The 25,773-nt window shown below is 37.1% G+C and overlaps 8 protein-coding genes and 1 pseudogene across 10 annotated transcripts; 4 read left to right on the top strand and 5 right to left on the bottom strand.

Moving 5' to 3' along the window:
- Positions 1 to 859: 859 nt before the first annotated feature.
- Positions 860 to 2,160, top strand: LOC147943080 (magnesium/proton exchanger-like; annotated as a pseudogene). Its single transcript, XR_015560145.1, has 3 exons — positions 860 to 1,001; positions 1,410 to 1,865; positions 1,958 to 2,160. The product of XR_015560145.1 is annotated as a magnesium/proton exchanger-like (transcript).
- Positions 2,161 to 2,166: 6 nt separating this feature from the next.
- LOC104793751 (magnesium/proton exchanger) lies at positions 2,167 to 3,908 on the top strand. Its single transcript, XM_010520165.3, is given in 9 exon segments — positions 2,167 to 2,275; positions 2,278 to 2,338; positions 2,431 to 2,461; positions 2,463 to 2,555; positions 2,558 to 2,606; positions 2,741 to 2,856; positions 2,961 to 3,177; positions 3,266 to 3,395; positions 3,466 to 3,908. Coding segments are annotated over 9 exon segments (1,089 nt in total). The 5' UTR covers positions 2,167 to 2,181; the 3' UTR covers positions 3,764 to 3,908.
- Positions 3,909 to 4,177: 269 nt separating this feature from the next.
- LOC104793750 (blue-light photoreceptor PHR2-like) lies at positions 4,178 to 6,383 on the bottom strand. Its single transcript, XM_010520164.3, has 4 exons — positions 5,273 to 6,383; positions 4,742 to 4,974; positions 4,588 to 4,653; positions 4,178 to 4,501 (listed from the first exon to the last, which is right to left on the bottom strand). Exons 1-4 carry the CDS (start codon positions 6,233 to 6,235, stop codon positions 4,420 to 4,422), a joined length of 1,344 nt encoding a protein of 447 aa, XP_010518466.1. The 5' UTR covers positions 6,236 to 6,383; the 3' UTR covers positions 4,178 to 4,419.
- A 3,333-nt stretch (positions 6,384 to 9,716) lies between these two features.
- U1A (spliceosomal protein U1A) lies at positions 9,717 to 11,655 on the bottom strand. Of its 2 annotated transcripts, none has more exons than XM_010520161.2 (5): positions 11,450 to 11,655; positions 11,160 to 11,332; positions 10,612 to 10,705; positions 10,264 to 10,358; positions 9,717 to 10,157 (listed from the first exon to the last, which is right to left on the bottom strand). In XM_010520161.2, exons 1-5 carry the CDS (start codon positions 11,547 to 11,549, stop codon positions 9,867 to 9,869), a joined length of 753 nt encoding a protein of 250 aa, XP_010518463.2. In that variant the 5' UTR covers positions 11,550 to 11,655; the 3' UTR covers positions 9,717 to 9,866. The 2 variants fall into 2 exon arrangements, with proteins under 2 accessions (XP_010518463.2, XP_010518465.2); XM_010520163.3 differs by having other exon boundaries at positions 10,264 to 10,355.
- Positions 11,656 to 15,273: 3,618 nt separating this feature from the next.
- LOC104699502 (RING-H2 finger protein ATL64-like) lies at positions 15,274 to 16,430 on the top strand. Its single transcript, XM_010414806.2, has one exon. It carries the CDS (start codon positions 15,505 to 15,507, stop codon positions 16,186 to 16,188), a length of 684 nt encoding a protein of 227 aa, XP_010413108.2. The 5' UTR covers positions 15,274 to 15,504; the 3' UTR covers positions 16,189 to 16,430.
- On the bottom strand, positions 16,396 to 19,427 carry LOC104793745 (putative pectinesterase/pectinesterase inhibitor 20). Its single transcript, XM_087455428.1, has 3 exons — positions 18,745 to 19,427; positions 17,936 to 18,382; positions 16,396 to 17,283 (listed from the first exon to the last, which is right to left on the bottom strand). Exons 1-3 carry the CDS (start codon positions 19,304 to 19,306, stop codon positions 16,589 to 16,591), a joined length of 1,704 nt encoding a protein of 567 aa, XP_087311554.1. The 5' UTR covers positions 19,307 to 19,427; the 3' UTR covers positions 16,396 to 16,588.
- A 1,829-nt stretch (positions 19,428 to 21,256) lies between these two features.
- Positions 21,257 to 22,134, bottom strand: LOC104793744 (protein SEED AND ROOT HAIR PROTECTIVE PROTEIN-like). Its single transcript, XM_010520156.2, has 2 exons — positions 21,902 to 22,134; positions 21,257 to 21,775 (listed from the first exon to the last, which is right to left on the bottom strand). Exons 1-2 carry the CDS (start codon positions 22,065 to 22,067, stop codon positions 21,414 to 21,416), a joined length of 528 nt encoding a protein of 175 aa, XP_010518458.1. The 5' UTR covers positions 22,068 to 22,134; the 3' UTR covers positions 21,257 to 21,413.
- An 800-nt stretch (positions 22,135 to 22,934) lies between these two features.
- Positions 22,935 to 24,073, bottom strand: LOC104793743 (proline-rich protein 3-like). Its single transcript, XM_010520155.3, has 2 exons — positions 23,789 to 24,073; positions 22,935 to 23,509 (listed from the first exon to the last, which is right to left on the bottom strand). Exons 1-2 carry the CDS (start codon positions 24,030 to 24,032, stop codon positions 23,175 to 23,177), a joined length of 579 nt encoding a protein of 192 aa, XP_010518457.1. The 5' UTR covers positions 24,033 to 24,073; the 3' UTR covers positions 22,935 to 23,174.
- Positions 24,074 to 24,709: 636 nt separating this feature from the next.
- On the top strand, positions 24,710 to 25,657 carry LOC104793742 (ethylene-responsive transcription factor ERF071). The gene is made up of 2 exons (XM_087455427.1): positions 24,710 to 24,923; positions 25,030 to 25,657. Exons 1-2 carry the CDS (start codon positions 24,815 to 24,817, stop codon positions 25,455 to 25,457), a joined length of 537 nt encoding a protein of 178 aa, XP_087311553.1. The 5' UTR covers positions 24,710 to 24,814; the 3' UTR covers positions 25,458 to 25,657.
- The last annotated feature ends 116 nt before the right edge of the window (positions 25,658 to 25,773 follow it).

Genomic DNA, 25,773 nt, shown 5'->3' with positions numbered 1-25,773 from the left:
TTTTTTTTTCATCTATAAGAAGAGATACATTTGTACTTTTGGATGAAATTGTTTTCGTCACACAATTAAAAAGTCTTGACTTCCTAGTAAAAAATATATGACGTATGGGGAGTTTATTATCAAATTTGTCTTGACCATTCCATAATAGTTTAGCAATTTAATCCAATTCACCCATGTTATAATCATACATATTTTTTGGTTATTTACGACTTTATGACGTCTCTTGGATAACATAACGAGAACGAGAGAACAAACACAATGTTTCGACTTCCTAGTTTACACTTTACACGATTGACACGTGATAAAGAAATTAGTAATTGGTAGATTGATGTCAATGTCAACATGATCTAAATTTGGTTAATTGAAAACCAAGCAAAAAAAAAGTAGTAGTTCAAATAAAATATCTCAAATCAATATTTCTGAGTTTGTATATAATAGGCGTCCCTTCTTATATAAAATATATATAGTTAGACAATTGTACTTGAGAACAGAACACAAACAAATGACTCACGTCAGGTCAGGTTTATATTATCTACTCACTAGGTTTTGGTCAAGTTTGAAATGTAAAAGCAACAAATGCTTATTGTAACTTTTATAAAGATGATGATGATATGAGATTTTTTTTTTTTTTTTTAATACGTTAGGGGTCTCAAACGAAATAAAAGATGTTTGCAATTCGGTCTATAAACCTCATCAAATTAAAAAAAAGTAAGTCCCAAGTTTGTTGTTAGTCAACAAAAAATCGCCCAACTATAAAAGAAACACGTGTCGGTCAATGTAAAAAGATTGAATCCTTGTTCGATTCAACAAATAATTGAAGAAGTGTCATGCAGAGATTAGGGAGATTGATTAGATGTGTTTTGTGATTGTCACCAAAATATAAATGGCTCACAAGTCTCCACCGCAATACCCAACGCAGCTTGACCGATTCCAATCAGCTCCCCTTCGTCTCTCCCCCTGATCGGCGGATTTGTGAATGCCGGTCACCGAGATATCCTCCGGTACGTCCGCATTTATCACTCTTCAGACAGATTCCTCCCCTCTCATGCTCTGTTTTTTTTTTATTTAATAGCTATTTTTGCCTGAGATTTGTTGACAAATTAGGGTTTTTGGCTTTCGAATTTTTTGAAAAGAACCCAACTCTTGTTTAACAGAACCCATGATGAAATTTCTAATCTTTTTTTTGCTACTGTTCCTTTGATCTGGTTTTGATTACTGTGGAACATGCAATTGTTATTAGTTTTGGTCTATGGATTAAATTTCGGATGAATGCCATGCGGATCCTTTGCAGTGTTTTCTTGGTTCGTGTTACGGATTCTCTGGAAAGAATTAAATCTATATTGCATGTTCCTTTTCTTACTGTAGTCCGATCCATCAGATTCTTAACCTTCTTTTTTTTGGTGTGCCAGATTCGTTTCTCCACTGAGAGAACAAGTGAATTCAGTTGACTTATCAGGGAAGGAGGGAGGTGCTATGGCCTCCATTCTTAATCAAACCCAGGAGTTGCAAGAATCTTCCAAGGTTATTGGGCATGTAAGATGTGAAAACTATTTTATATTCCCCGGAGAAAATACTTTGTCAGATGGTTTGAGGGGTGTTTTTGTATTTCCTTGCTCTTGCCTACTGCTTCATCGGTTTGTCTGCCATTACTGCACGCTTTTTCAAGTCTATGGAGAATGTTGTGAAACATTCGCGTAAAGTGGTTGCAATTGATCCCATTACTAATGCTCAAGTCATCACCTACAAGAAAGTTTGGAACTTTACCATTGCAGACATCAGTTTGTTGGCTTTTGGAACTAGCTTTCCTCAGATCTCTTTGGCTACCATCGATGCAATACGCAATATCGGGGAGCGTTATGCTGGAGGTTCTTGTTCTTGCTCTATGTTCTTCCTTCCTAAAATCCCTGTTTTTAACTTCAAATTTCGTTTAGTTCTTATATCATGTTTTGTCATATAGGTCTTGGTCCTGGGACACTTGTCGGCTCAGCTGCATTTGATCTTTTCCCTATCCATGCTGTTTGTGTCGTGGTGCCAAAAGCTGGAGAACTGAAAAAGATATCTGACTTAGGCGTTTGGCTAGTCGAGCTGGTCTGGTCTTTTTGGGCATACATCTGGCTGTACATAATCCTCGAGGTAAACTGCAATAAGCGGTCTAAATAGAATTCTGTTGAAGTTTCAGTGATGTGGTCTAAATCTCTGTTTCTTTTCACGTCTCACAGGTGTGGGTCACCAAATGTCATTACACTTTTGGAGGCATTGTTGACAGTATTGCAATACGATTACTTCTAGTTCACGCGTACGCCCAAGACAAGCGATGGCCTTACTTGTCGTTACCAATGTGGGTTTTCTTCTCCAGACAATAATATTAGTTTCTGCAAAACAGATTTCTACTTAAGACTGAACCTTTGTGTTTGTATTTGATATTTTAAGGTCAAGAGGCGATAGGCCAGAGGAGTGGGTTTCCAGAGGAGATTGATCAATCCAAAGATGACAATGATGTTCATGATGTGTATTCGGATGCCGCTCAAGAAGCTGTTGAATCGGGAAACAGAAACATAGAAACATTGTTGATATCTTCTCAATTCATTCAGCTAACAATGATACAGGTACTAAGTATGTGTAGGTTGTCTTCCTATTGATAAAGACCAGTTTTTTCGTAATTCCCAAATCCGTGTGACTCGCATAGTTATCTCTGGTATTGTTATAAATCAGATTTTCCCTATAACGAACACTTTTGCAGGGATCACCTATCATACAGTGGCAGATACTCCACCCAATTCCGCTACTAAGAAGGGTAAGGCGAAGAATTCTACTGTTTTCAAATTGTGGAAACATCAATTTGTGGATGCAATCACGGTAAAAATCTTCTACGTACCAAGTGTTTTTGTAGATTCTTCTATATCCTATTTTCGTCTTTTTGATTATTTAACTTGGCTCTCTTCCCCTTCTTAATCAAACAGTTGGAGACATCAGAATCAAAGAAAGTGGATAGCATTTATCTTAGAATCGCGAAATCCTTTTGGCAATTACTCCTTGCCCCTTGGAAACTTCTTTTTGCATTTGTGCCTCCTTGCAACATTGCTCATGGTTGGGTTGCTTTCATCTGCTCTCTCCTTTTCATCAGTGGGGTAGCTTTTGTCGTCACAAGACTTACCGACCTTATAAGCTGTGTCACTGGTACAGACACACACTCCGGTTTTGAAAACTTGAATAAGAGATGCAATGTTTTAGCGCTACAACATTTGAAACTCTTCTCATCTTGCAGGAATAAACCCATATGTGATAGCATTCACAGCACTCGCAGGTGGAACTTCATGGCCAGACTTGGTAGCAAGTAAAATCGCTGCAGAGCGACAACTAACCGCAGATTCAGCCATTGCAAACATCACCTGCAGGTAAAAATCTCGAAACTCCTTTTAAACAATCAAGATCTTTTCATGATCTTTTTGGTGATAATTTCTGCAGTAACTCGGTGAACATTTATGTGGGGATTGGAGTTCCGTGGCTGATAAACACAGTCTACAACTACTTTGCATACAAGGAGCCTTTATACATAGAAAACGCAAAAGGACTAAGCTTTTCGCTTCTGATATTCTTTGCGACATCAGTGGGATGTATTGCGGTGCTTGTGTTGAGAAGGTTGATCATAGGAGCTGAGCTTGGAGGTCCAAGGCTATGGGCTTGGCTTACTTCTGCTTATTTCATGATGCTTTGGGTCGTCTTCGTTGTTCTTTCTTCTTTGAAAGTTTCAGGCATCATATAGAATATAGAAGAAACAACAAAAGAGAAAAAACAAACCCTTGAGTAGAAGAAAAAGCCTTACTAGATCACACAGTCTCTGTTTTGTGTTATCCTTTATAAGAGGGGGTTTTATATAATTTATCAAAGTTCAAAGGCAGTTGGCTAAATAGGTGTTACAAATATAAAGCATATTGAACATGATTTTGGAGGCTTCATCTTTAGTTAGGAGGGTCGTACATATAAGAAGGAGTACAATTCCTCTTATTCTGCAGTTTTTTTGTTTAAACAGTGAAGATGCAAACTTTATCTAAAGTTCAAACAAAATTCTCAGCCGATTCCCTAATTAAGTGTTTAGTTAGTCGCAAATGGCCAAATACTTCAGATATTTACAGTAATGATACATTGAGGTCTTTTAACTCTTTTAGCTTCGTTCTAGTATAACAAATTATAGAGACTTTTTATGGAATGAGTATATGAAATGTTTAGAACAAAGGAAACAACAACTTGATTGAGCCAAAAAAAAAAAAAAAAAAGGGGTTACTAATTCATTCTCCATACTCAGTCTCAAAAGAGAGCAGTTAAGTCCTGTCCCAGATAGCATGTATGTAAATACACGGATACAAAGAGTAGGGCAAAAACCAGATGGGATCTACTTTTCGAATCACCAGAGAAGTAGGTTTAAGCAAAGGCGCCGGTACAGGCTGTAGCCGGACCAGCCTCGACCTGCGTCTTCAATGAGCTGTATTTCTTGGTTATAAACCTGTTCCAAGTTTGAAACACATCAAAGAGAGATTCAGACAAATGACAAATTCTACTTAGGGCCAAGTTAAGAAGGCAAGAGCTCACCTAAAGAAATCCCTCCATAACAACTCATACATTAACCAGTTGAGTCCGGTATCTCCCGATCCGTTCCTGAGAAAATCATTTCAAAGAATGGTAATTATCTTTACTATACCCTATATGGGTTTTCCCCAGAAGTGTTGTGTTTCGGAGACATTACCTCGGAGTTGTGGATGCAGAGATTGTTTTCTTAAGCTCATCGAACATGGAGCGAGGAGAGATGCTTCCCATGGCTAACCAAGGTGAAATCTTGCAAGAGAAGTTTGCACCAAAGACACTGTTGTTACCTCCTTTCTGGTTTCCCTTGCTCAACCGAGCCTGACACTCTGCCGCAAAGCTCTTTAGCCTAGTCAACGCCTCTGTCTCTCCTCCAACCATCGTTGGCTTCCCTTCCTGGTAAGAAAAGGTGTAAGAGAGCAGCAGACACATATTGGACAGAAGGAGAAACGTTCATTGATCCTATAAACAATTCATGGACCTTCAAACACTGTTTACACTTTATAGTATTTATCCATATGAGTCTGCCTCTTATAGAATTGGAACCAATTGGCTAAATTACGAACCTTTGACAAATCAAACAAGTATCCACCTTTTTTCTAAACAAACTAAACCTGGCTAGGAGATGAATGAAAGCTAGGCTAAGAAGAGATGAATCAAAGCTAAGCTAAGAAGAGATGAAGACAACAGAAACCTGGCTCGTTCGAGCAGTGGGGCTAATGCCGAGATCCAAAAGAGAAGGAATGTCACCAAGCTCAACGTCTCCTCGAGAGGGCAAGCTTTTGAATTGATCAAGAGCAGCGATGGTCTTCCTAATCTCCAATTTTTGGACTTTATCCTTGAAAGCTCCGTAATTAGATGGCAAATCTTCAATTTTGAAAGGCAAATCATCCAAATGATAGAGAGTGCTTCCCCAGAAGTATTTGACTTCAACGCCTTCCTCCTTCATGGCCGTCTCAATCTTGCCTTCCGCTTTAACCTCGTCGTGAGAGACTTCCCTGTGGGCATAAACGGCGTCGGCTCCAATCTCCTTGGCCAATTCGACCAAAACAGCTTCAGGCTTCCCGACGCGGACAACGAGATTCGAGCCTCTCGCTTGGAGACTCTTACGGAGCTCTGAGACCGACTCAATCAGAAACTGGGCTCGGAAAGGCCCCGTCTTGTCGAATCCAGAAGATGACTTGCCGTAGTCTCTAGGGTCGAAGCAGTAGACGGGCAAAACGGAGACGCACTCGTCATTAGCGGAGTTGAGAGCCTCGTTGTCGTGGACGCGGAGGTCGTTGCGGAACCAGACGAGAGAAGAACGGCGGAGAGCGGCGGCGGAGGAAGGATCGACGGGGCGGCGAGGGACGATGGAGAGAGGGGAGTGGAGAGGGTTAGCGGAGATGGTGGATTTGAAAGAGAATCTTGTGGAAGGTAGAAGAGAAGAAGAAGAAGAAAGAGAGAGATGGGTGAGGGAAGAGGCCTGAGTAGGGATCTTAACCTTGTTTGGATGATGAGAAAACAATCTGAGGAACTGAGTTGAGGTTGGGAAGAAGGTGACCAGAGAAAGAGATGCGATTGGTAGAGAAGAAGGGATAGTAATGGCGATTGGGTTATCTTCTTCTACTTCTTCTGGGTTTGCTCCCTTTTCTTCAACATTCTTCTTCCAATCCATTTCTCTCTGTCTGTGGGGAGAGTCAGTAAAGAAGAGTGTTTTTTTTTTTTTGTCTGAGATGAATTTGAGGGGTTGATATTGATAAGCCCCCTCCTCGATTTTCTTCCATTTTGTAACACTCAATTTTGGTTTTTTTTATTTTATTTTCGGTGACCAAAAAAAAGATTACAATATTTAACCAAAAAAAAGGGAAAAAACAAAAAAAACATAATTCCAAAGAAAAACCATATACTAATCGGAGTATTTAAATAGTCTTTTAGTTCAATAATTCTCACTGAAATTACATATTAAACAAAACAAAAAAAAGCATAACACCAAAGAAAAACCATAGAATATGAGTATTTAAATAGTCTTTTAGTCCATTCTCATTGAAATACTATTTAAAAATCTATATATGATTTGATTATGCACAACTCAAGTTCAAGTAGGTAGCAGTCGTTTATGATCTTCAAAATAAGTAAAAGAGCATGCAGTAGAGTAGTAGATTCCATCTTACAGATCATGGGACTCTCCATGTATTCCTTCCTGATTTATGAACCTCTCAATGTTAATGCGCCACATGTGCTGCTGCAAAAACCATCAACTTTGTAGGTCAGAATTGTATAACTTTGTAGGTCATTATTTTCAAACGAATTAATAACCCGTTTCATGCAGTGTGAAGTCGTATATACATCATCGACAAGTTCAAATTAAAAACACCCTCTTGATGCAACACAAAGAGCTCAGTGTGGGGAAGATAGAGCTTGAATCCTTTTCGTTTCATAGACACCCACCTACACCCCCTAACATGATTTATGAGCGAACAACTTCGAAACTCCAAGAAATTAATTGCACAAAACGTTAGTTAAGGATTACCAATCCCTTGGCCTGATGAGATCTTCATGCATCTATTTGGCTTATACACATATATATATAACCAAAGGAGTCTAATTCCAAAAACAATCACATACTCACACTTGTCACACAGACCCATCAACCTAGTATATATGCAGAAGATTAGAAGAATATAAAGTTTCAATCAACCGTTGAACTCATATATGTATATGATTTATCACACACACAAAGAATAGCTAGTTATGAACAACCAAAAAAACACTAGAGTTGGTAAAATTATCAGCAAGGGTTTAAATGAGCAAATAACATCATTGGGTGAGGAGCTCATGTTGGAGAAGGGGAGTACGTGCAAAGCACATGAGACGGATTTCGTCTTTGTTGGTTTGCACGTGCCCTGCTTCTCCAACGTGGAGATTCTCACCCGCATTTCCAAGTATGTTTGAGCTTTTGTAGTATGAGACAGAGCTTTGGTTATGGAAAAGCTTGTATATATAGGCCCAAAGATCGCATTAATGGAAGTCTCTCGCACGCACATACGTATATGTGTATTGTGTATGTGTTGGCGTGAGTGTGTTTTACGTAGGGCAAAAGAACCATGCCATGCCATGATGGCATCTCACGCAAAAGAAGGGTTGAAGTTGAAAAGTGATCTCAGAGCATGAAGAGAGCTAAAAGAAGCTAGGGCCAAACAATACCTTGTCTAATAACTACTGCGAAAAATTAAGTTCTGAAAACTTTTAATTCCATAATTTTTTTTTGTTGTGGGAGCTTGTCTGTCCTAAATTTCACTAACTCTACATAATCTTATCTAGGTGTACCAATGTATACCATTTTGTGTTATCGCTAGGATCCTATATGTAGCCGGTCACGCGTTGACAAGCAATATCTTATTAGCATCTACTCTAGGACATGTAAAAAATATAGGATCCGTATTCTTTGGTTTCGGAAGGATTAGAATTGAATTACGGGAGTATACCAAAATTAAAAGAAACTCTTCAAGTTCAAATATTGATTTACCTACATTTTATCTCTGTCAATTTTGTACTGTATTACATAAATGAGACCTTTTTCTATTTCTCAGTTAATACTGAAACTCTTTCATGATGATAAATGCCGAAGCATAGCAGAACCATTAATTTGAATTAATAACATATGTGTGTGTGAGAGAAAGGGGTCAAAAAGAGGAAGGTAGGTCGTCAAAGACTGTTGGGGGCAAAAGAAGAGAGGAATAATGAAAGAGTGCACGTAGGGCTTTGCGTGTTGTCCTTACTTTCTCTAACATAAAAACAAAGACACCATTCATAATATGATGAGATTGTAAGGTCCCTATGTTGATATTTTTCCTCCCTCTCACATTAATTGTGTATATATTATATAGTCTATGTTTAATGTATAATCCTCCTCAGGCCTGACATGGACTCAATAGGCAGTGGTCTTACTAGTTAAATTGTTATAGTAATTGTAGAGTCTAGCTAAGTGATCCACTATTGTTCAAGGTGTTTATTCATCGGACATATGGCCATAATACTAAGAGTATATAATTAATTTCACATTATGAAACAAATTGTTGTAGTATTTTGTTAGTTCTAAAACTTTGCATATCTACATACTAAAATTAGATTAGAAAAAAAGATGCAACTAAGAAAGCAAGCGGTGTGTGTGACCTGCAGACCAAGGATGAATCAGCAACAAATCTTTTGTCTTGTAAAAAGAGGAGACAGAGTCAGACAATGAAGTCATCACCAAATCTATAAACACATTAATGCGCTTACGTGTCCGTACGACACTCGTGCTTCCCGCTAAAGGGCTCACTCAATTACTGAACCATCGTCTGTCTAATGAATGCTTTTGTTGTTTGATAACTTAAATGCATGGAGTGTCCAATATATCAAAAAAAGAGTTCGCTCACTTAATTCTCTTGGCGCACGAGTTTGAACCTTTATCGTCGGTCACGTCAGCAACAATAAAGAAAAACAGCTACACAACAAAGACTTTTCTTTCACCAATCCAACATCACATAATGATTGCTTCTTGTTCTTCATTAGATATCCAAGAATTCGTAAGAAAATAACATTACAATCATCCATAGATTATAGAGAGAATACTTTTATTCAATATAATTTCGTTTAACCAGTCAAATTAACGGTCTAACACGTATCATGATTAGGTGCTTCCTCTTCTTCTTCTTCCTTTGATAAATGCTGCTTCGTTCTTTTGCATCACCATTTCCAATTCCAAATAGCAAAATTAATAAAACGTATGACCAATACTTTCTACTTCCAAAACTAGAACTAGAAGCTCTGATATCACGGGCTATATAGATGTATACGTTAATTCCATACTCGACTTTCATAAAAATAAAAAAAGAGTTTATATGATTAAAACCTTTGACAAGTGAAAAACAAACACAAACAGTTATATAGAGACAATGCGGAGATGGAAGACATTAAGTCTTGCGCCACCTACGAGAGAGCTTCAGGCGATTGATCGCTTTCCCCATATGTCTCTATTCCTTCTAAGAACTAAAAGCACAGGTCTTTCAGTTCAGAAGGTATCAGGATATCATAGCTATGGAAGGAAAGGCTTATCCATAACTGGAAGAAGGTGACATAAGCTTAGCTAGACAAACACCGAATCAAGATACTAATTTGTTTAGATGGAAAAAAGACTATTAAGTTAGAAGATTGTAATATTCTATTCTACAACAAAAACAATTTTCCTTCTTGCACAAACCATAGAAGAAGTACATTGACAGATACAAACATCTCACTGAAACCAGAGATCAAACGAACTTTGTCTATTTCTTAGCATACGTGATGAGCATCGGGTCCTGCTGAATCTTGAAACCTTGAAGTCCCTGCATTGCGACCGTTGACTGCATCTCATCTGCAAACTCCACAAAGGCGATTCCCGGTTTGGCTTCAACCATCCTAACCTCCTTAAACCCTTGGTACTGGCAGAAGAACATCTGAAGCATCATTGGAGTTGTCTCGTGAGGAAGGTTTTGGACAAAGAGGATGTTATTTGGCGGAGCTGGTGCCTCGGGGAGAATGGGTTTAATACCAGCAGGGTATGGTACTTGCGAAAGCTGTGAAAAGCGTGGCAATAAGAACAGTGATTAGAATTACAGGAAGAGCAACTCCCAAAAAGCATGAATCAAGAATAGAGTAAAGAAAAATGTTGAGATAACTCACAGGAGGTGCAGTTCCATAGACACCTGGATAGGCAGAGTTGGCCATGCCCATCTGTGTGGAATCATGGTGCTGGTCTTTCTTTTTCTTGCCTCCTGCTGTTACAAAGACGATATTTATTAGATGCGAAAACATGTTGTGGGGAAGCAAAGATATCACAAAGTCATGAATGATACACACAGTCAGCATCTCACATAGGATGTGAATAGTAATGATCAATGGGAGAAAGAGGGAATGAGAAACAGAGGAATAATAAATCTACATGTACATGTGCATCGCAGCAATGGTCGAAAAAGTGAGCCAAGCAAGCAATGAAAGAAAGAAAGAAAGAAAAAAACTTCAAAGTCTCACCTTTCTCCTCATGTCTTTTTCTCTTCTCGCGAGGAACAAATGTACCATCCGCCTTGGCAACCACATCTGACTTTGTTTTGGCATATTGAATTCTCTGTCCAGATCGTCAAGAGTTTAGGGGATTAATATAGCAAAGTGATTGATAAGTAAGTAAACAGAACCTAGAAAGATAAGTAAGTAAACAGAACCTAGAAAGATAAGTAATTAAACAGAACCTAGAAAGATAAGTAATTAAACAGAACCTAGAAAGATAAGTAATTCAACAGAACCTAGAAAGATAAGTAATTCAACAGAAGAGAACCTAGAAAGATAAGTAATTCAACAGAAGAGAACCTAGAAAGATAAGTACTTTACACAGCCTTTATATAAAACTTGTTCAAAAAAACTAAAAGAAACAAAAGAACACTGATCTCAAGTAGAAGGAGAACCCAAACTAACTAACAAAGCTACCTGGAATGAAATCAAAACCCTAATGACCTACCAAGTCAAGGGAAAGAAGCTATAAACCAAAGACATCGATTATAAAACAAAGTTTGGAAGACATGTACCATGCGTTTATCGTAGAAGGGGAAGTCATTCATTTTTTCAATAGCAGTGGAAGCAGACTTGGCGTTGTCGAAGACAACCCAAGCTTGCCCTTTGTGCTTCAACGTCTTAAACGCCAACACATCCAGTATCTTTCCGAACTGAGAGAACACTGAATTCAGCGATTTCTTCAGCTCTGCATCACAACAACAACAACAACAACAACAAGAGGCAAACTAAATCAAAACTCAATTCAAATCGGACAAGATAATACGATAATTAAAAGAAAAGAAAAATTAGAAATCACACACACCGTCAAGCTTCACTTTTTCGTTGAGGTTGTTGATGTAAATCGTCTGATTCGGAGAAACCTCCGATCCTTGTTGTTGATTAGCCTCCTGCTGCATCTCCATCTCTCTCCGGCCAGCCAATTTTTGCGTGAGAGAGAGACAGAGCCGACAAGAATGAATGAATGAATATAGTAGAGGGAGAGAGCACTTCGGAGGCCGGAACCCCCAAAATCAGAAATATTAAAAAAACTCTGCCCCTAATAAGCCCATCATTTAGCCCAATATTTCTTCATAATGGGCCTCTATATATTCCACGTGGATTGGATCATAGCCCAAATTAACCCCTCATAGGTTCATTATGGTAACATACATTTTCGCTATCGTAATCGTAACTACACCGCTTGTTTGCTTCACTAATCAGTACTCACTATCTCAAACTGTGGAAGCTAGGACCACTTGTACTTAGTTTACAAGGTTTTTTTTTTGTTTCACCTTCTGTCATTGCTGTAGCGAATGTACGTATGCTTAATTAGAGGTCCTATGTATAATTAAGAACGATCACCTGAAGTTCTTTAGACCAGCTCCTCCTCGTGTGCCACACCACACTAAACCTAATTATACGCATTCCACAGTTTGAGAAACTAGCCCAGAGGTAGAAGATAACGCACATGTTTCAAGGAGATCTAAGCTAGCTTGGTACATCTTAACTTCCTTCCAGAGTTATTATGGTCAGTTACATTTATGTTACGTATGACGACTTTGAAACTATTACGGATTATATATACTTGACTCTGCTTTTTCCTTATATAGTATTTGATTTTATTATTAAATTAATCAAATATAACTGGAAACACTGATGCTTGTCGTGGTGTAATCTAGAAGAGGCTTGAACTAGAGAAATTCTCTCAAGTCTCAACTTCGGAAGTAACCAGTTACCAATAATAGTCGGCTTTTTCAAAACTTTTCTTTTCCTTTTTTTTTTCTTGGGCATTATCGGGTTTTGGATTAGACCAAATGTTTGATCATTTTCTGTTTGGGTAGCTCTCTTTGTCAAATACCGTTAGTTGATCCAAAACATCTTCTCACGCTATGATTAGTTTGTGTGTTAGTGAAGAACGTTGGCTCCTCCTCATCTTTGTTATGCTTACGCTTGTCTGAAATATTGGCGTCGCTGTCTTTCTTTCTCTCTGATTGCTTATAGTAAGCTGTTAAGTGTTATTGTTCAAGTTTCTTTTTCTTTTCTTTTATAATCTTTTGGATTCGAAATGACTTGAAAGAAGAAGACCAAAATAAAAATTGAAAAAAAGTAGCAAAAGGTGAGGAAGAAAAAAGTTACAAGTAAAGGAAATAAAAGGAGAGGAATGAGTTGGCCATGACTAGTCCCGATGTGTATATGCTTGACTCGGTGTTACATCATCATCTTTTTTTTTTTTTTTTTTTTTTTGCTAAACAACGGTGTTACATTACATCACTATTTTTTGCTCAACTTTTCTTAATGTAACACCATCTCCTAGCCTTCTCAGGTTTTATTATGTTCTTTCTTTAAGCAGCCAGTTAATGGAATATCACACAATTCTGAAAATATGTTATGTTAACATACTACTACTCAAGTAGATTTATCTATTACAGTATAATGTGTAATTGATACATCATTTTAAAAAATTTACTAAATAATAGTGAGCTTAATTATTATATTTGTATAAAATTATGTGTGAAATATAATGTGGTTTTGATTAATTATTTACTGAATTAGGGAATTATCATTTTTGAAAATAAAAATAATAATAGCTAGCTATCCTTCTTTATTTATTGTATTTATTTTTTTCTGTAAAATCAATTCTCACTTTTTTCACAGATGTCCTTATTTGTGCAGCCTAACTTTTTGTAAATGTTTTCTTTCTCTCTTGCCTTTAAATTTTTTGACTAACAATAACAATATCCTTTCAAAAAAATTTTAAGAAGAGAAAGTGGTCAGGGTTGAAATGTGAATGATTATTTATTTTATCGTCAATTTATTAACTAATTCATTCAATCAACAAAACATAGTCCTCCTCATCATAAATACAGATTGCATGATATTTTGGTGTATCGTAAATTGGTTCCATACGAAAAGAAAACAAACTAACAAAGTTTTTTTTTTCTTCTTTTTTGGTAATTATTTACTTTTTTATTTATTTTGCCAACTTTGATAGTATTCTAGATTTGGGGCGCGGCACATCACATCGCTTGAGGAAATACTCTCTCTGTCTCATAAAGATTGATGTTTTGGGATATTTTTTTGTTCCACAAATATTGATGTTTTGTAAACTTCAAAAAGTAATAATTGAAAATATTTAAAATTTTGAATTATTATTAGTTTAAAATTAAATAATATTTGTTTAGTCAAAGTATTTAAATTCAGTAACGATTGTTTTGTTAAAATATGTAAAAGCTTATAAACATTCATTTTTATGAGATAGAGAAAGTATAACTTTATGCCAACTTGGGAATGACGGAATGTTTTGACCATTGGACAGTCTTATCTTGTTCATACATCATAATAATATCATCCTTTCTATATCTCTAATTGCAATTGGTTAAACCATAACCAATTAAAGTTAACCAACATGGCATTGACAAACCAAATGAATACCCATAGATTAATTAGCTGTTTCTGCGGCCGCCGTTTGAGCAAATCCGTGATTAAAAACAACAACTATGTACAACAAAATACTATTTTAAGTAGTATAACATTTCACTAAGCTCCCAATCCAGTATTAAACTAAAGGGATTACATAACTTTATATTTTTAGACCAATATCAAATATTTTGTTATTTTCTTATCGAGGTAGACCAATGTTATAAAAAATATAAACAAGACAGAAAAAGGCGTAGAGCATTAAGGTCATTATCAATTTGAAAAACAGACTAGAAAATTCCAGCGGAAACACAATTTACATCCTCTTCACGACAAACCATTTGTTAGGTTCTGATGTGTAAAAATGGTCTTAAAGCTATATTTTTGAAAATGAAAGGAAATGACTCGAACGGGATAAAAGAAGCTACATTTGACGAAAATATACGAAAAAGGAAGAAAAAAGTAGTTATTAAAAAGGAAAAGAAAACAGGTGCTAGATCCATCAAACCGAAACAAACTAAGGAGGGTCAAAGATTGAGACAATCTCTAAGCATCCCCTAAGCAAAGACACTATAATGATGCTCTCGTCCGTGTTATGCGTCTAGCACTCTAGTTATGAACTATTCAGTTGGTAATCTATTAATAGATCGTTTCTGCATGACTCATGCATATATTTCGTTATCATTGATTTTGCCATCCATATCCAAAAAATAAAATATGTATAGACTATGGTTGATGATACCATGTAATCAAAAAAAAGAGAGTCAAGTTTAGCATAATTGAATATTGACTGAGAATATATAAACCAAGATTCTAAATAACTGACCCAATTGTACAATTGCGTCATCATTGTTCAATTTTACTGGTTATGAATCATCACAGTGTTTAATAATAATAATTAAATAAACTGAGAAGTGGAAAAAAAAAAATCTGAAAACTCCCACAAAGTCCACAATAGTACAAAAAAAAGGTCGGGGAGAAAAAGACGAGTAATATATGAGATGGTCGAGTAATAATAAATCAGTAGACAGACAGAGAAGTCACAAGTGGGTTCAAAGAAGTTGTCGAGTTTCTTTAGGCATATCAAATAGACTGAGAAGTGAGAGAACTGACAAACGAGTCACAAAACACAAGTGTATTCAAGAACTTGTAGATTTTTCTTTAGGGCTGGCTTTTACTCTTAAATGATTTATGTCATGGAGAAAGTGGTAAACACTTATTCTGTTTTGAACCAAAAGTACTTTAAATTTTATTTTTATTTCCCAAAATACTTATAAATATGAGACACCCAACTTTATATTTTTAGTCGTAATAAACATTTGCTATAAATAATGAGGTGGGGGGGATCTAAGGACTAACTAAAACCCACACACTACACTTGCTTACGCACATACATTAAAACGAAACTTTGATCTGCTCTCTCTCTCTCTCTCTCTCTCGCTCGCTACTACTAGAAGAATCATGGGAATCGGAGAAGAAAGCACAAAGCCAATATGGGGGAGCGTGAGCCACGACGGCGCGCCTTCTTCAGGCTACGCTCTCAACGGTAAAATCATGCTCTCCTCCGCTATCATCCTCTTCGTCGCCGTTATTATGATCCTCTGTTTCCACACCTACGCTCGATGGCTCTTCCGTCGTCAGAACCGTCGCATTCGCCGCCGTATTCTTGCTCACCTCCGCGCTCTCTCCGCCTCCCCCGGTGACCAAGCTCTCGACCCGGCGGTTCTCGAAAAGATCCCGATCTTCGTATACTCCTCCTCCAACTCCAAGGTAGAGAAGGGGGAGTGCGCCGTCTGCTTATCGGAGTTCGAGGAAGAAGAAGAAGGGCGTCTCCTCCCTAAATGTGGCCACTCTTTTCACGTCAGTTGCATCGACACTTGGTTCCGCTCAAGATCCACTTGCCCGCTTTGCAGAGCTCCGGTCCACCACCACGTAGAAGAAACCGGATCCTCTTCTTCTTCGCCGTTGAGATTTCCCATGGAGGCTTGCGAGAGACAACCCATTGATCTCGTCGGCGTCACGGTGGAGACTCCCAGAGACTCTGAATCTCATTGCTCAAATCCGGGTCTACCCAACCAAAACGGATCCAAATTACCGGTTTTATCTTTGAAAAGGCTTTATATGGACTTTTTAATTCCCCGGTAAAAAAAATATCATTCGCTTTGTTCTTTTTTTCTTCTACACGTGGCACTAATATCAGTACACGTGGTCATTGACGAGAGCGTGTCTAGTTGAGTACTCTCATCGATGAATCTACGAACCGTGTCGTGTTTATATAGTGATCGTATATGCGAAGCTCTCTCACAAAAATTGCTTATTAGATTTACGTTTATTTGTCATTGATTAGTGGTGTTTTTCACTTTAAATTTGATTACCCGTTCTGTTTATTATTACATTTCGATGAAAACGATACAAATCGTATAATGGAATCAGGCAGCACTTAAAATAATTATATGATTGAAAACCAAAAAGACAAACACATGAATAATTAAACAATACTATAATTAATTAACATGTCACTAATGAATAGTACGTATAAAGTTAATTACGCGATCAGTCCACCCACGAAAGGCACTCCGGTTTGTCCGAGCCAGCCCTCACCAACAAGAAAATTAGTGACCGTGAAGTTGGAAGCATCAGTAGCGTTGATGACGTGATAACCTGGCCAAGTGACTCGGTTTGTGGTGTTAGATCCGGGTCCGGTATTATTGTATTCCGCATAGTAAAGTGTGCTCAATGCGAAATCTCCGGACCATGCATTCCAACCACTCGGCTCAAGAAAAGCGTCTATGTAAGTTTGCATTACAACGGTTCTCGAATATTCCTTCCACGGTCGACCAAGATAAGTTTTCACTGTATAGTTGCTCGTTGCCAAGTCATCCGCCGGTCTTATGGTACAACCATGGATCGCCGTTCCAGTGTTCTGGTTCGGATCAGTGCGGCCTTGAGCCGTTACTTCGTTCGATTGACCTTTGCGAGGTTGACGCGGATACAAATTACAGTTCTGTAATACCACTGCAGCATTACCGAATATAAAGTCCACGGTACCATATACATCACATTCACGATAAAACTGTCTGAGAGAATGTGTGTATAAGGTGTCTTGATAGGCTTCAAAACTGCAACTATAGAAAACAGACAAGTCCCCACCACTCCTCAATGCGACGGCTTGGCCCTTGGTCGGCCCTGCCGTATTGCGGATTGTTATGTTCACGCCAATAAAATTGGGACCTGATAGAACTGCCATTTGAAAAGAAAAAAAATATTGAGAGTTAGTTAATTACAGTTCAATAACAAAACTTTAAAATACAAATAAATTCGTTTGAGGTGCATGTGGTCTGTTATGATTAAGAAAAACTATGAAACAAAAAGTAAATAAAAAAATAAAAACTTGACGAAATATTAATTCTAGTTTATTGGACTATGGTATTAGGTTAGTTGAGAACACGACGATTTGACGTGGAGTCGTCAAGACTTTTGGTGGACCATCCGACCAAGTCGCCATCCATTGCATGGGAAAGTCTCTATATATACTAAAGGAAGGCTAATTAGTGGACTTACAATTATGATTTTTTATATTTTGCTAATAACAATTATTGTTTCTTAAACAATGATATATTTGTTTGAAAAACAAAAGTTTCCAAAACAATAGTAAAATCGCACTTGCACGAAGAAGCCATGTTTTGGGCACATGTCTTCATAATTTAAATATTTTTTTAAGAAAAAATTGTGTGGACGAAACTCGAATGCTAATTTATACTCATCCATTTTAAACCGCATATTATGTTCTACCTTTTGCACGTAAAAATACAATATTTCTTTCAAAATAATATTTAAAAATGTATGTATTCAAAAGAAGATTAGTTTTTTGAGGGATTAAAGATGAACTTACTAAATGTGGCGGAATTGAAAGTGGTCCATCCATCAACGACGCTACGGTTTCCGGTGATAACCGTTTGGTTAATGCCGTCACCGATCATCATCACATACCTCTTGCTCTTGGGAATGTCCACGTATTCCTCGTACAATCCCGCCGTTACGTAGATCAAGAAGTAACCGTTACTACCGTCTGTTTTGTTTGGCGCGGCTGCAATTGCCTCGTTTATGGTCGTGAAGTTTCCCGTCCCGTTCTGGATCACCGTCACAATGTCGCTCACCTGAACGGCGTCTGTTTCAGCTTGGAGAAGCTTTCTCCCACTTCTAGTCACGGTGTTGTAAACGGCACGTGCCCTTTCCGTCATCTTTAACGGTAGTCTACCGTTACGGAAACCAAAAAACTTTTTGAAGCGGGATTGTGGTTGCCAAATCGGTCTCGATCTTTGCCTTCTTGGCACCCAACCTACAAATTAATGTACGATATTTTTATTTCATATTTTAGTTTACACAAACACACATATTTTGATTTTATCAATAGTATTTTTGTGGTCGTGATTTCTGTGAAATCTAACGATATTTTAGTTATTTAACATGTATTACGCATGTTTGAACCGAGTTATATCACATCGATACTCTAACATAAACCATTACGCTATAAGTTATAGAGAGTGATTTTTTCTTGAATAAAATAAAACATTCTTCAACGAAGGCAAGATTAGCATAAATGAAATGAAGATTTCGTGTCACATTATATATATGATTACGTGTATATTTAAATTAAAATAAATGGAGAATACGTGCATGTTGATAATATTTTGTTTATACCTTTGGAGAAAAGGGCAAGAGACACCCCATAGAGTTTTGTGTCGTTGAAAAGATCACCGGAGAGACCATTTTCTGATGCCGTTGATTTAAGTCCTTCAAGACAAGTCTGTTCGTTGGTGATGGCTGCACTCAGAAATGTATGAACATCCTCGGCCCTAGATAACGACAGCGTTTTGGTGGAATCGGCGGTCTGTGAGCTACTAAGGAGGAAGTCCATAGTCAGGCTGGCTAGGAATTTGCAGTCTTGGAGAGCCCCCACGGTGACTTTAGCGGCCACTTTGCCTTTCCGGTTAAGTTGATCGTCGATCAGCGAAATGAAACGGCGAGCCCTTGAGAGAGACCGTCGAAGGGAGAAACGGCCGTAGGAGTATATATCTCCGGGCTGGTTTGGAAGAACCGATCTACAGTATGATGGATCCGGCGCGAATCGACATACGTTTGACGGTGAAGTGGCATTTCCGGTGGCCGTTATTTTTGCGGAAAGAAAAAGAGATGGTAATAAGGAGAGGCAGGCAAGGGTGAACAAGAACATGAGCTTTTGAGACATCTTTTGGTTTTTCATTACTGCTTTAAACTTAATCGTGTGTTTTGGTTGGAGATATTCTAATTTGTTAAGTGTGTTGGATTATATATAGGGTTTTGAGAAACCTTGAAATTTTGTTTGCATACAAGTTCAAGTCAATAATAATGTGTGTACATATTAACATATATAATTGTGGCGGTGTCAAAAAAATCAACATATATTTATACCATATTGTTATGATATTCACACGCATATATGGATCTGTCTCTCACAGAAAGATTAATTAGTTAAATAATCACCGTAGTTAGGAAGTAACTCCATCCCTGAGAATGATTAAATGGGTATTGAAGTTGAAAGGTTAATTAATTGATTTTTTTTTTCCTTTTTTGGTTTATGATTTTTCTTCAAAAGTCAAATTTTGAGCAACTTCTGTTACGGCAATTTGAATTTGTATAATCAGAGTGAGGGTTTCGTAATTTAAAATTGTCAACCAACGTTAGGCAATACACGAAAATTATCGATTATATATATATAACATGTTGGTAAAACAGCACATTGCACATCAATAAAGTCAAAATCTTGACAATATGAACTTTGATTGACTAGGGACCATTGCAAATAAAATTCGTTTTAAAACTGTATACAAGGAAGGTTCCATGCATAAGATGAGTAAATTTAGAATAACTGTACATTTGAAAAAAAAATGTTGGTCAAATATATAGATTATGAGTTCAAAATGGTAATTCATTTATTTAGTTTTTATTTTACTTCGATTGCCTTTGCTCAAAACGTAATGTATTCAATGAAGAGTTGATCAGCGAGTTTTTATCATAATTTCTTGTTATAAATGAAAAAAACGTATACTGCATTATTTTATAAAGTTGTAACGAATCCAATTATTGAGTAATATGTTAATTTCCCTGCATTAAATTGGCTGTGTATGATAGTTTTGTTTTTAAGTTAGAGGATGAGATACGTATTTTGGATTATGTTTGTATACATAGTGACACATAAAATCGAATCAGTTTTTATAGAATGTTCGTAGATTATATATTAATTCTTTTTTGACAACAGATCGATATATACCAATATCTTACTTAATTCACTACCTACACATGTATTTGATCGTAATCCCGTCATAAAATATAAATTAAAATTCATTGACATATTACAATAATGATTGTTTAATTGAACTTCACCAAAACATGTAACCGATGGTTTGTGATGGTGCCATTGTATTTAGTATTAATTGATAAAATACAATTAATTTATAAATGTATGTATCATTAAGGTTGATTGTGTACGTGTCATGTGGGATATTATATATTATCATAGAGAACAACACAACACTAATAAACATAACACTATATATATTCGGAACGAAAACATAAGCAAACATATTGAATATGTAGCATATGTTCATTGATCTTTAAAATTTCACTTATTTTACGGTTTTTGGGATATAAATATGATGCGTGTTGGCAATGTGTCTAATAAGGTTGATTAAACCGCGTCTCAGTTCTAAAGAGTGTTTGAAGCGGCGAAGTTTGATATGAAAATACAACGCGTGAAGAAATTACATGCAATGACGAAGGAGTTGGACCGTTTGCGTAACTCAAGAAAATTTACACACACACAACTTTTGTAAAGTCAAAGCGTTGTTTAAGAGAATATGTTTTTACTGTAGATTATAATCAACCAATTTTCGTTTTTAATGACAATATTTACTTATCCAAAAGCCACTAGCAATACTGGTTGTTTCGGATTACGCGGAGAAAGCATGTACCTTATCGCATGTTTTAGGCAAGTTTCGAGTTGTGTTTGTTAATTATTTGACGTTCATCAGTTTCGTCTTCCTCACCCTATTTCCAAATTCAGAAGATATTGTATTCCACGTACGTACGTTCTCAGTAAATTTGGCATGTATAAGTTGCAATCGCCAAAACCAAAAGTATATGACATGTGTATCACACTGTGCAGTGAATAATATATCAAGAATCTTAGGAGGAATATATAAGATGTTTGTAAACTTTGATTATAGATAGATACGTTGAACACTCGGATGAAACCATGATTTAATAGCGGGCTCGCCTATTACGTATGACCCATTTAGGGCAATAGAAACATGGATGGATTGATATAAAATTTAGTAGCCGTTGGGGATAGACTTGTCGTGAGTTTCCTCGGGCGAGAAGACGAAAGGGCCAACGGTGAAGAGCTTCATCTTAAGCTTGTTTTCTAGTAGACGATATTTTTGGAGAATGGCTCCGCTGATTCCACGGTTGATCTCCGTTGGAATAGAACACGTGTCGGATGGAGAAAGCTCAAGAAACGCCCTGCACTCTTTGATCCTCATTACCTTCTTATTATAAGCATCCTTCACTTCCGACGAAGAAAGCGTCGCCAGGAAATAACCCTTCGCATCCGTCGCTTGGCTAAGCACCGTCACATCCTCTGTTTCGTAACCGTACTCATCGGCTCTCTCACATGTCACCCTCGCTACTGCACCTGTACGTCCACATACCATAATCTCAGTTAATTAATTGTCCCTATATTGAATGAATATTTCTATCACTATACATAATATCATCTAGTCAAAATATATATTCACGAATCATGATGAGATCTAATTACCTTGGAGAGGGGTAAGCTTAGATCCTTGTTTGCAGTAGATGAGACCTTGAACTCCGATCATCGAGGAAAGCAGTTCCCCCTCGGTGATAGTGGTTACTCCGGCAGCGAACAGAGACGAGAGAAGTAGCATGTAAGGAACGAAGCACAGCGAAAAAGTTTGTGCCATTTTAATATTAAGTATACAATATTCAAATGTAATATAGATAAATAGATGTATAACTTGTGTGTTATTGATGCATGAAATCTCTACTGCGAGAGTACGTTATATAGGATTTTAACGATAAGGTTGGTACAATCTAAAATTAATTACAGTATATCTATGAGAATAAGGGATCTGACTTGAGCGCACGTTTTGGCTCGTGATGATACTAATCACTGCATTATTTATGCATCCAATAGACAAGTGTCTCCTTTTGATGCATTTGGAGGACGTGCAGCCACTTTTTATTTTATTTTATTTTACAATACATAATTTGTTATAGATATTGAATTAGTTTCAATTTTGTTCGACAAGAAACCACAAAGCGTCGAGTCTCTTCTTAACAATTTTTTTTTTTATCTTAATTAATGTTAATATTTGTACTTATCTATTTGAGATTTGACGTTAAACAAAATTAACGGAAGGCATGATTTCGTTATTACGGTACTTACTTTTTTTTTAAATCACGTAGACAAAAAAAAAAAAAAATGAAATCACCTTCACCTGCTGACCTGCATACGTTTTTCCACTAAAATTAACTTCAAACTCTTAATGGCTGTCATTAGTATAGTTAGATATACGCAAAAATTGTTAAAGTTTCGACGGACCCAAAACCCAATTAACTTGGGATCAGAGAAAATTATTATCTTAAATAACTTACCAAGTACTATTTATTTAAGGAGGTTTTAGGTAATCATAATGTGTTCGAACCAAAAAAAGAAGAAGAAGTAATCGTAATTAATGATGACTACTACTATATGTTAGTTAATTTCAGCGATTTAAATATCACTCTTTCTCAATCAGACACATTTTTGGATGAAAGAACCGAAAATATAACGATATGAATATTAGTTTCCCTATTGTTATACAAATGTGTAAAATCATCAAACTTAGTAACATTTCTTATTTCTTTTCTTGTTGAGTGTTGCCAGCTTATTCTTTAGGAAACTAGCTAATTAAGATTTCAGTAACGTATTATTTATTTAAAGTGAAGCAAACAAAAAAAAAATCATAGCCAAGAATGAAAGAATGGAAAATAATCATAAACCGCGATCTAATGATTTATTGTGATCCCTAGTAAACCGGTTTGGGAGCCACGGGGCTAGAGAAATAGAAAGGTTCAAGGGTGTAGAGGATCAAATTGTCGTGGCTAAGGAAATTGGAGTTGTCGGAAGAGAGTGGAGCTCCGGTGACACCTCTGTTGACATTGGTCGGAGTCTTACACGTGGAGAGCGGAGAACTCTCAAGCTTCACGTTGCAGCTGTTGATGTTTTTCACCTTGAGGGAGAGTCCGTAAGCGACGAAGTAGAAATATCCCTTCAAGTCTGTTGGGTAGCTCGAGATTGTAACCTTAGCTATTAGCTTTCCATATGAGTCGAAGATGGGACACACAACCTTAACCTTGGCCCCTGTCAAGTACAGCACCGGTTTGGCTCAGTCCAAGACGAAATATGACAAATTTTAAAATTCTCCAATATTTCAGAATTCATAGTTAAATGTGTATTCTAAGATATTCATAAAATTATGTTATTGTCAACAAGAAGCGATTTGTAGTTTTTTTTTTAGCGGCTCTTATCCCCGAATACAGACTCAATTTCTATACCGAAGTGTTTTGCTCCACGTGTTATATATCTAGTGAGTTTACATAGAATGTATGGCAAAATACGAAATCGAAATTGCAACTGCACCTTGGATAGGGTAGGTTTTGTAGCCAGATTTGCACAAGATGAGACCTTCGATGGCCAAATCAGGGTTTGGTTTTGGCAAGTACTGCTGAGTCTCAACCGGTAATGTGTAGGTGGTGGCTGGTATGGGAACGTAAGGTTGTGATGGAGTGTACCTGGTAGGTGGTGGCACGTAGTAATCTGCGGCGGCCACAACCAACACTAGCGCGAGGAGGCGGATGGAAACGGCGGCGCTTGTGAATACCATTGTTATTAGCTCTTGTTCGTGGTGCTGTTTGGTTGGTTGAAAGTTTGATCACAAGACATAGCCTTACATAATATGATATATAGAATTATCGTAAGATTGATTATGAGGCAAGTGTCAGCTAGATGTTGGTTGGGGGGGGGGGGGGGGGGGGGGGGGAAGAGACTAATTGGGTGCACGTTTAAATTTGTGTCAACGTTAGTAAGCATTTCACCCCCAAAATCTGATATTGATTGGGATATGTTTTGCTAGCATAGTATTTATGAAATGACACACAAGGATCCGAAGCAAACCGGTGATTGAGACGCAATGATTGTTATTTATTAAAAAAAAAAAAATGATTGTTATTATGGTTTATATATACTGCTAAAAAGTATTTATAAATGTACGATTTTTTTTACATGCATTAATGATTATGTGATAGTTAGATAAATAAACTAAAAGATCTAAAATCATTTATTTGGTCATGTAATAAAATAATATCTTGAGGTAGGATCGGAGTAGAAGTATGTACAGACGCTTGCTCGTGTCTAAATAGTGAGTTAACCTTTTTATTTTCTTTATAAAATGTTCATTGGCCTAGTTGCAATAGGTATGCTATACTTTTATAACAAAGTTGAGATAGTTTCTAGAAGAACTTGGTCGTCAAGCAAAAAAACTGCAGCGACTCTGACTTGTCTCTCTGTATAAAAACCCAAAGCCAATGATGATGATTCTCTTTCAATGTAGGACAGGACTCCATTCAAATAACACAAAAACACCATCATAAAAAAAAGAAAAAAAAAATGTGTGGGGGCGCTGTCATATCAGATTTCATCTGGTCGAAATCGTCGTTTGCAGAGAGTCAAGCCGGCTCTGTGAGCAACAACAAGAAGCGTAAACCCGTCTCAGGCGGTACACTTTGGTTTCGAGTTTCGTATTGGTATTGGTTTTGTTTAGCTTCATTCACCTAATATAATAATAACCGTTTCGTTTCTGATTGGGGAATATCGTCGAACAGTTGGTGGGCAAAGAGATGGGAAGCGAGAGAGGAAAAATCTGTACAGAGGGATAAGGCAGAGGCCGTGGGGCAAATGGGCAGCGGAGATTCGTGACCCGAGGAAAGGAACACGTGTCTGGCTCGGCACATTCAAAACCGCCGAGGAAGCTGCTCGAGCTTACGACGTTGCAGCCATCAAAATCCGTGGCCAGAAAGCGAAACTGAATTTCCCAAACACTAGTATTATTAGTGATACAAATCAAAAGGAGATGATTTCGGAAAACCACCAAGTAGAGAGCTTGTTGTCGGAGGAGGAGGAGGAGCTGATGGCGTTTGAGGATTACATGAGATTCTATCAGATTCCGTTTCTCGACGACCAATCGACGACGGACCTTGGTAATCTATGGAGCTTCCAAGAAGAAGAAGACTCTCTCACTACTAAATCTTAAATTATTCCCCGGCGGCTAATTTTCATTTAGTATGCTAATCTTGTCTTTGTTTTTGATTTAACAACAACCAAGGTCTTGTTCCTTTATTCATTTGGATGGACCATCTGGATGAATCATTTCTTTTTTTTGTAAAAAAAAAAGAGCATCATCAGAATCATTCATATGGATTATCTGAATGAGTTTTAAAATTTTAGTCAAAATTTTAGAACTTATTTGAATGATTCTAGTTGGACCATTTGGATGAATAAGGTTCATAAAAAAATAACAGGAAAATTATTGATTGACCACGAAATCACGAAATTACTTTAAGATTAGC

The sequence above is a fragment of the Camelina sativa genome, chromosome 6 (assembly GCF_030686135.1).
Source record: "Camelina sativa cultivar CO46 ecotype springtype chromosome 6, ASM3068613v1".
In the NCBI taxonomy this organism is placed as follows: domain Eukaryota; kingdom Viridiplantae; phylum Streptophyta; class Magnoliopsida; order Brassicales; family Brassicaceae; genus Camelina; species Camelina sativa.
Note: the sequence above shows the minus strand (reverse complement) of the source record. Positions and strands in the feature narration are given on the sequence as shown.

Coding starts and splice junctions, on each gene's coding strand:
- LOC104793750 (XM_010520164.3), bottom strand. CDS start 6,235: ATGGATTGGAAGAAGAATGTTGAAGAAAAGGGAGCAAACCCAGAAGAA. Junction 4,654..4,741: donor TCTGCATCCACAACTCCGAG/GTAATGTCTCCG, acceptor TGATTTTCTCAG/GAACGGATCGGGAGATACCG. Junction 4,502..4,587: donor TTATGGAGGGATTTCTTTAG/GTGAGCTCTTGC, acceptor AACTTGGAACAG/GTTTATAACCAAGAAATACA.
- U1A (XM_010520161.2), bottom strand. CDS start 11,549: ATGGAGATGCAGCAGGAGGCTAATCAACAACAAGGATCGGAGGTTTCT. Junction 10,706..11,159: donor CCTTCTACGATAAACGCATG/GTACATGTCTTC, acceptor CGATCTGGACAG/AGAATTCAATATGCCAAAAC. Junction 10,359..10,611: donor AAAAAGACATGAGGAGAAAG/GTGAGACTTTGA, acceptor TCTTTGTAACAG/CAGGAGGCAAGAAAAAGAAA.
- LOC104699502 (XM_010414806.2), top strand. CDS start 15,505: ATGGGAATCGGAGAAGAAAGCACAAAGCCAATATGGGGGAGCGTGAGC.
- LOC104793745 (XM_087455428.1), bottom strand. CDS start 19,306: ATGAAAAACCAAAAGATGTCTCAAAAGCTCATGTTCTTGTTCACCCTT. Junction 18,383..18,744: donor TCTTGCCCTTTTCTCCAAAG/GTATAAACAAAA, acceptor ATTAATTTGTAG/GTTGGGTGCCAAGAAGGCAA. Junction 17,284..17,935: donor TTTCAATTCCGCCACATTTA/GTAAGTTCATCT, acceptor TTCAAATGGCAG/TTCTATCAGGTCCCAATTTT.
- LOC104793744 (XM_010520156.2), bottom strand. CDS start 22,067: ATGGCACAAACTTTTTCGCTGTGCTTCGTTCCTTACATGCTACTTCTC. Junction 21,776..21,901: donor TAAGCTTACCCCTCTCCAAG/GTAATTAGATCT, acceptor GTGGACGTACAG/GTGCAGTAGCGAGGGTGACA.
- LOC104793743 (XM_010520155.3), bottom strand. CDS start 24,032: ATGGTATTCACAAGCGCCGCCGTTTCCATCCGCCTCCTCGCGCTAGTG. Junction 23,510..23,788: donor CAAAACCTACCCTATCCAAG/GTGCAGTTGCAA, acceptor TGTACTTGACAG/GGGCCAAGGTTAAGGTTGTG.
- LOC104793742 (XM_087455427.1), top strand. CDS start 24,815: ATGTGTGGGGGCGCTGTCATATCAGATTTCATCTGGTCGAAATCGTCG. Junction 24,924..25,029: donor GCGTAAACCCGTCTCAGGCG/GTACACTTTGGT, acceptor ATCGTCGAACAG/TTGGTGGGCAAAGAGATGGG.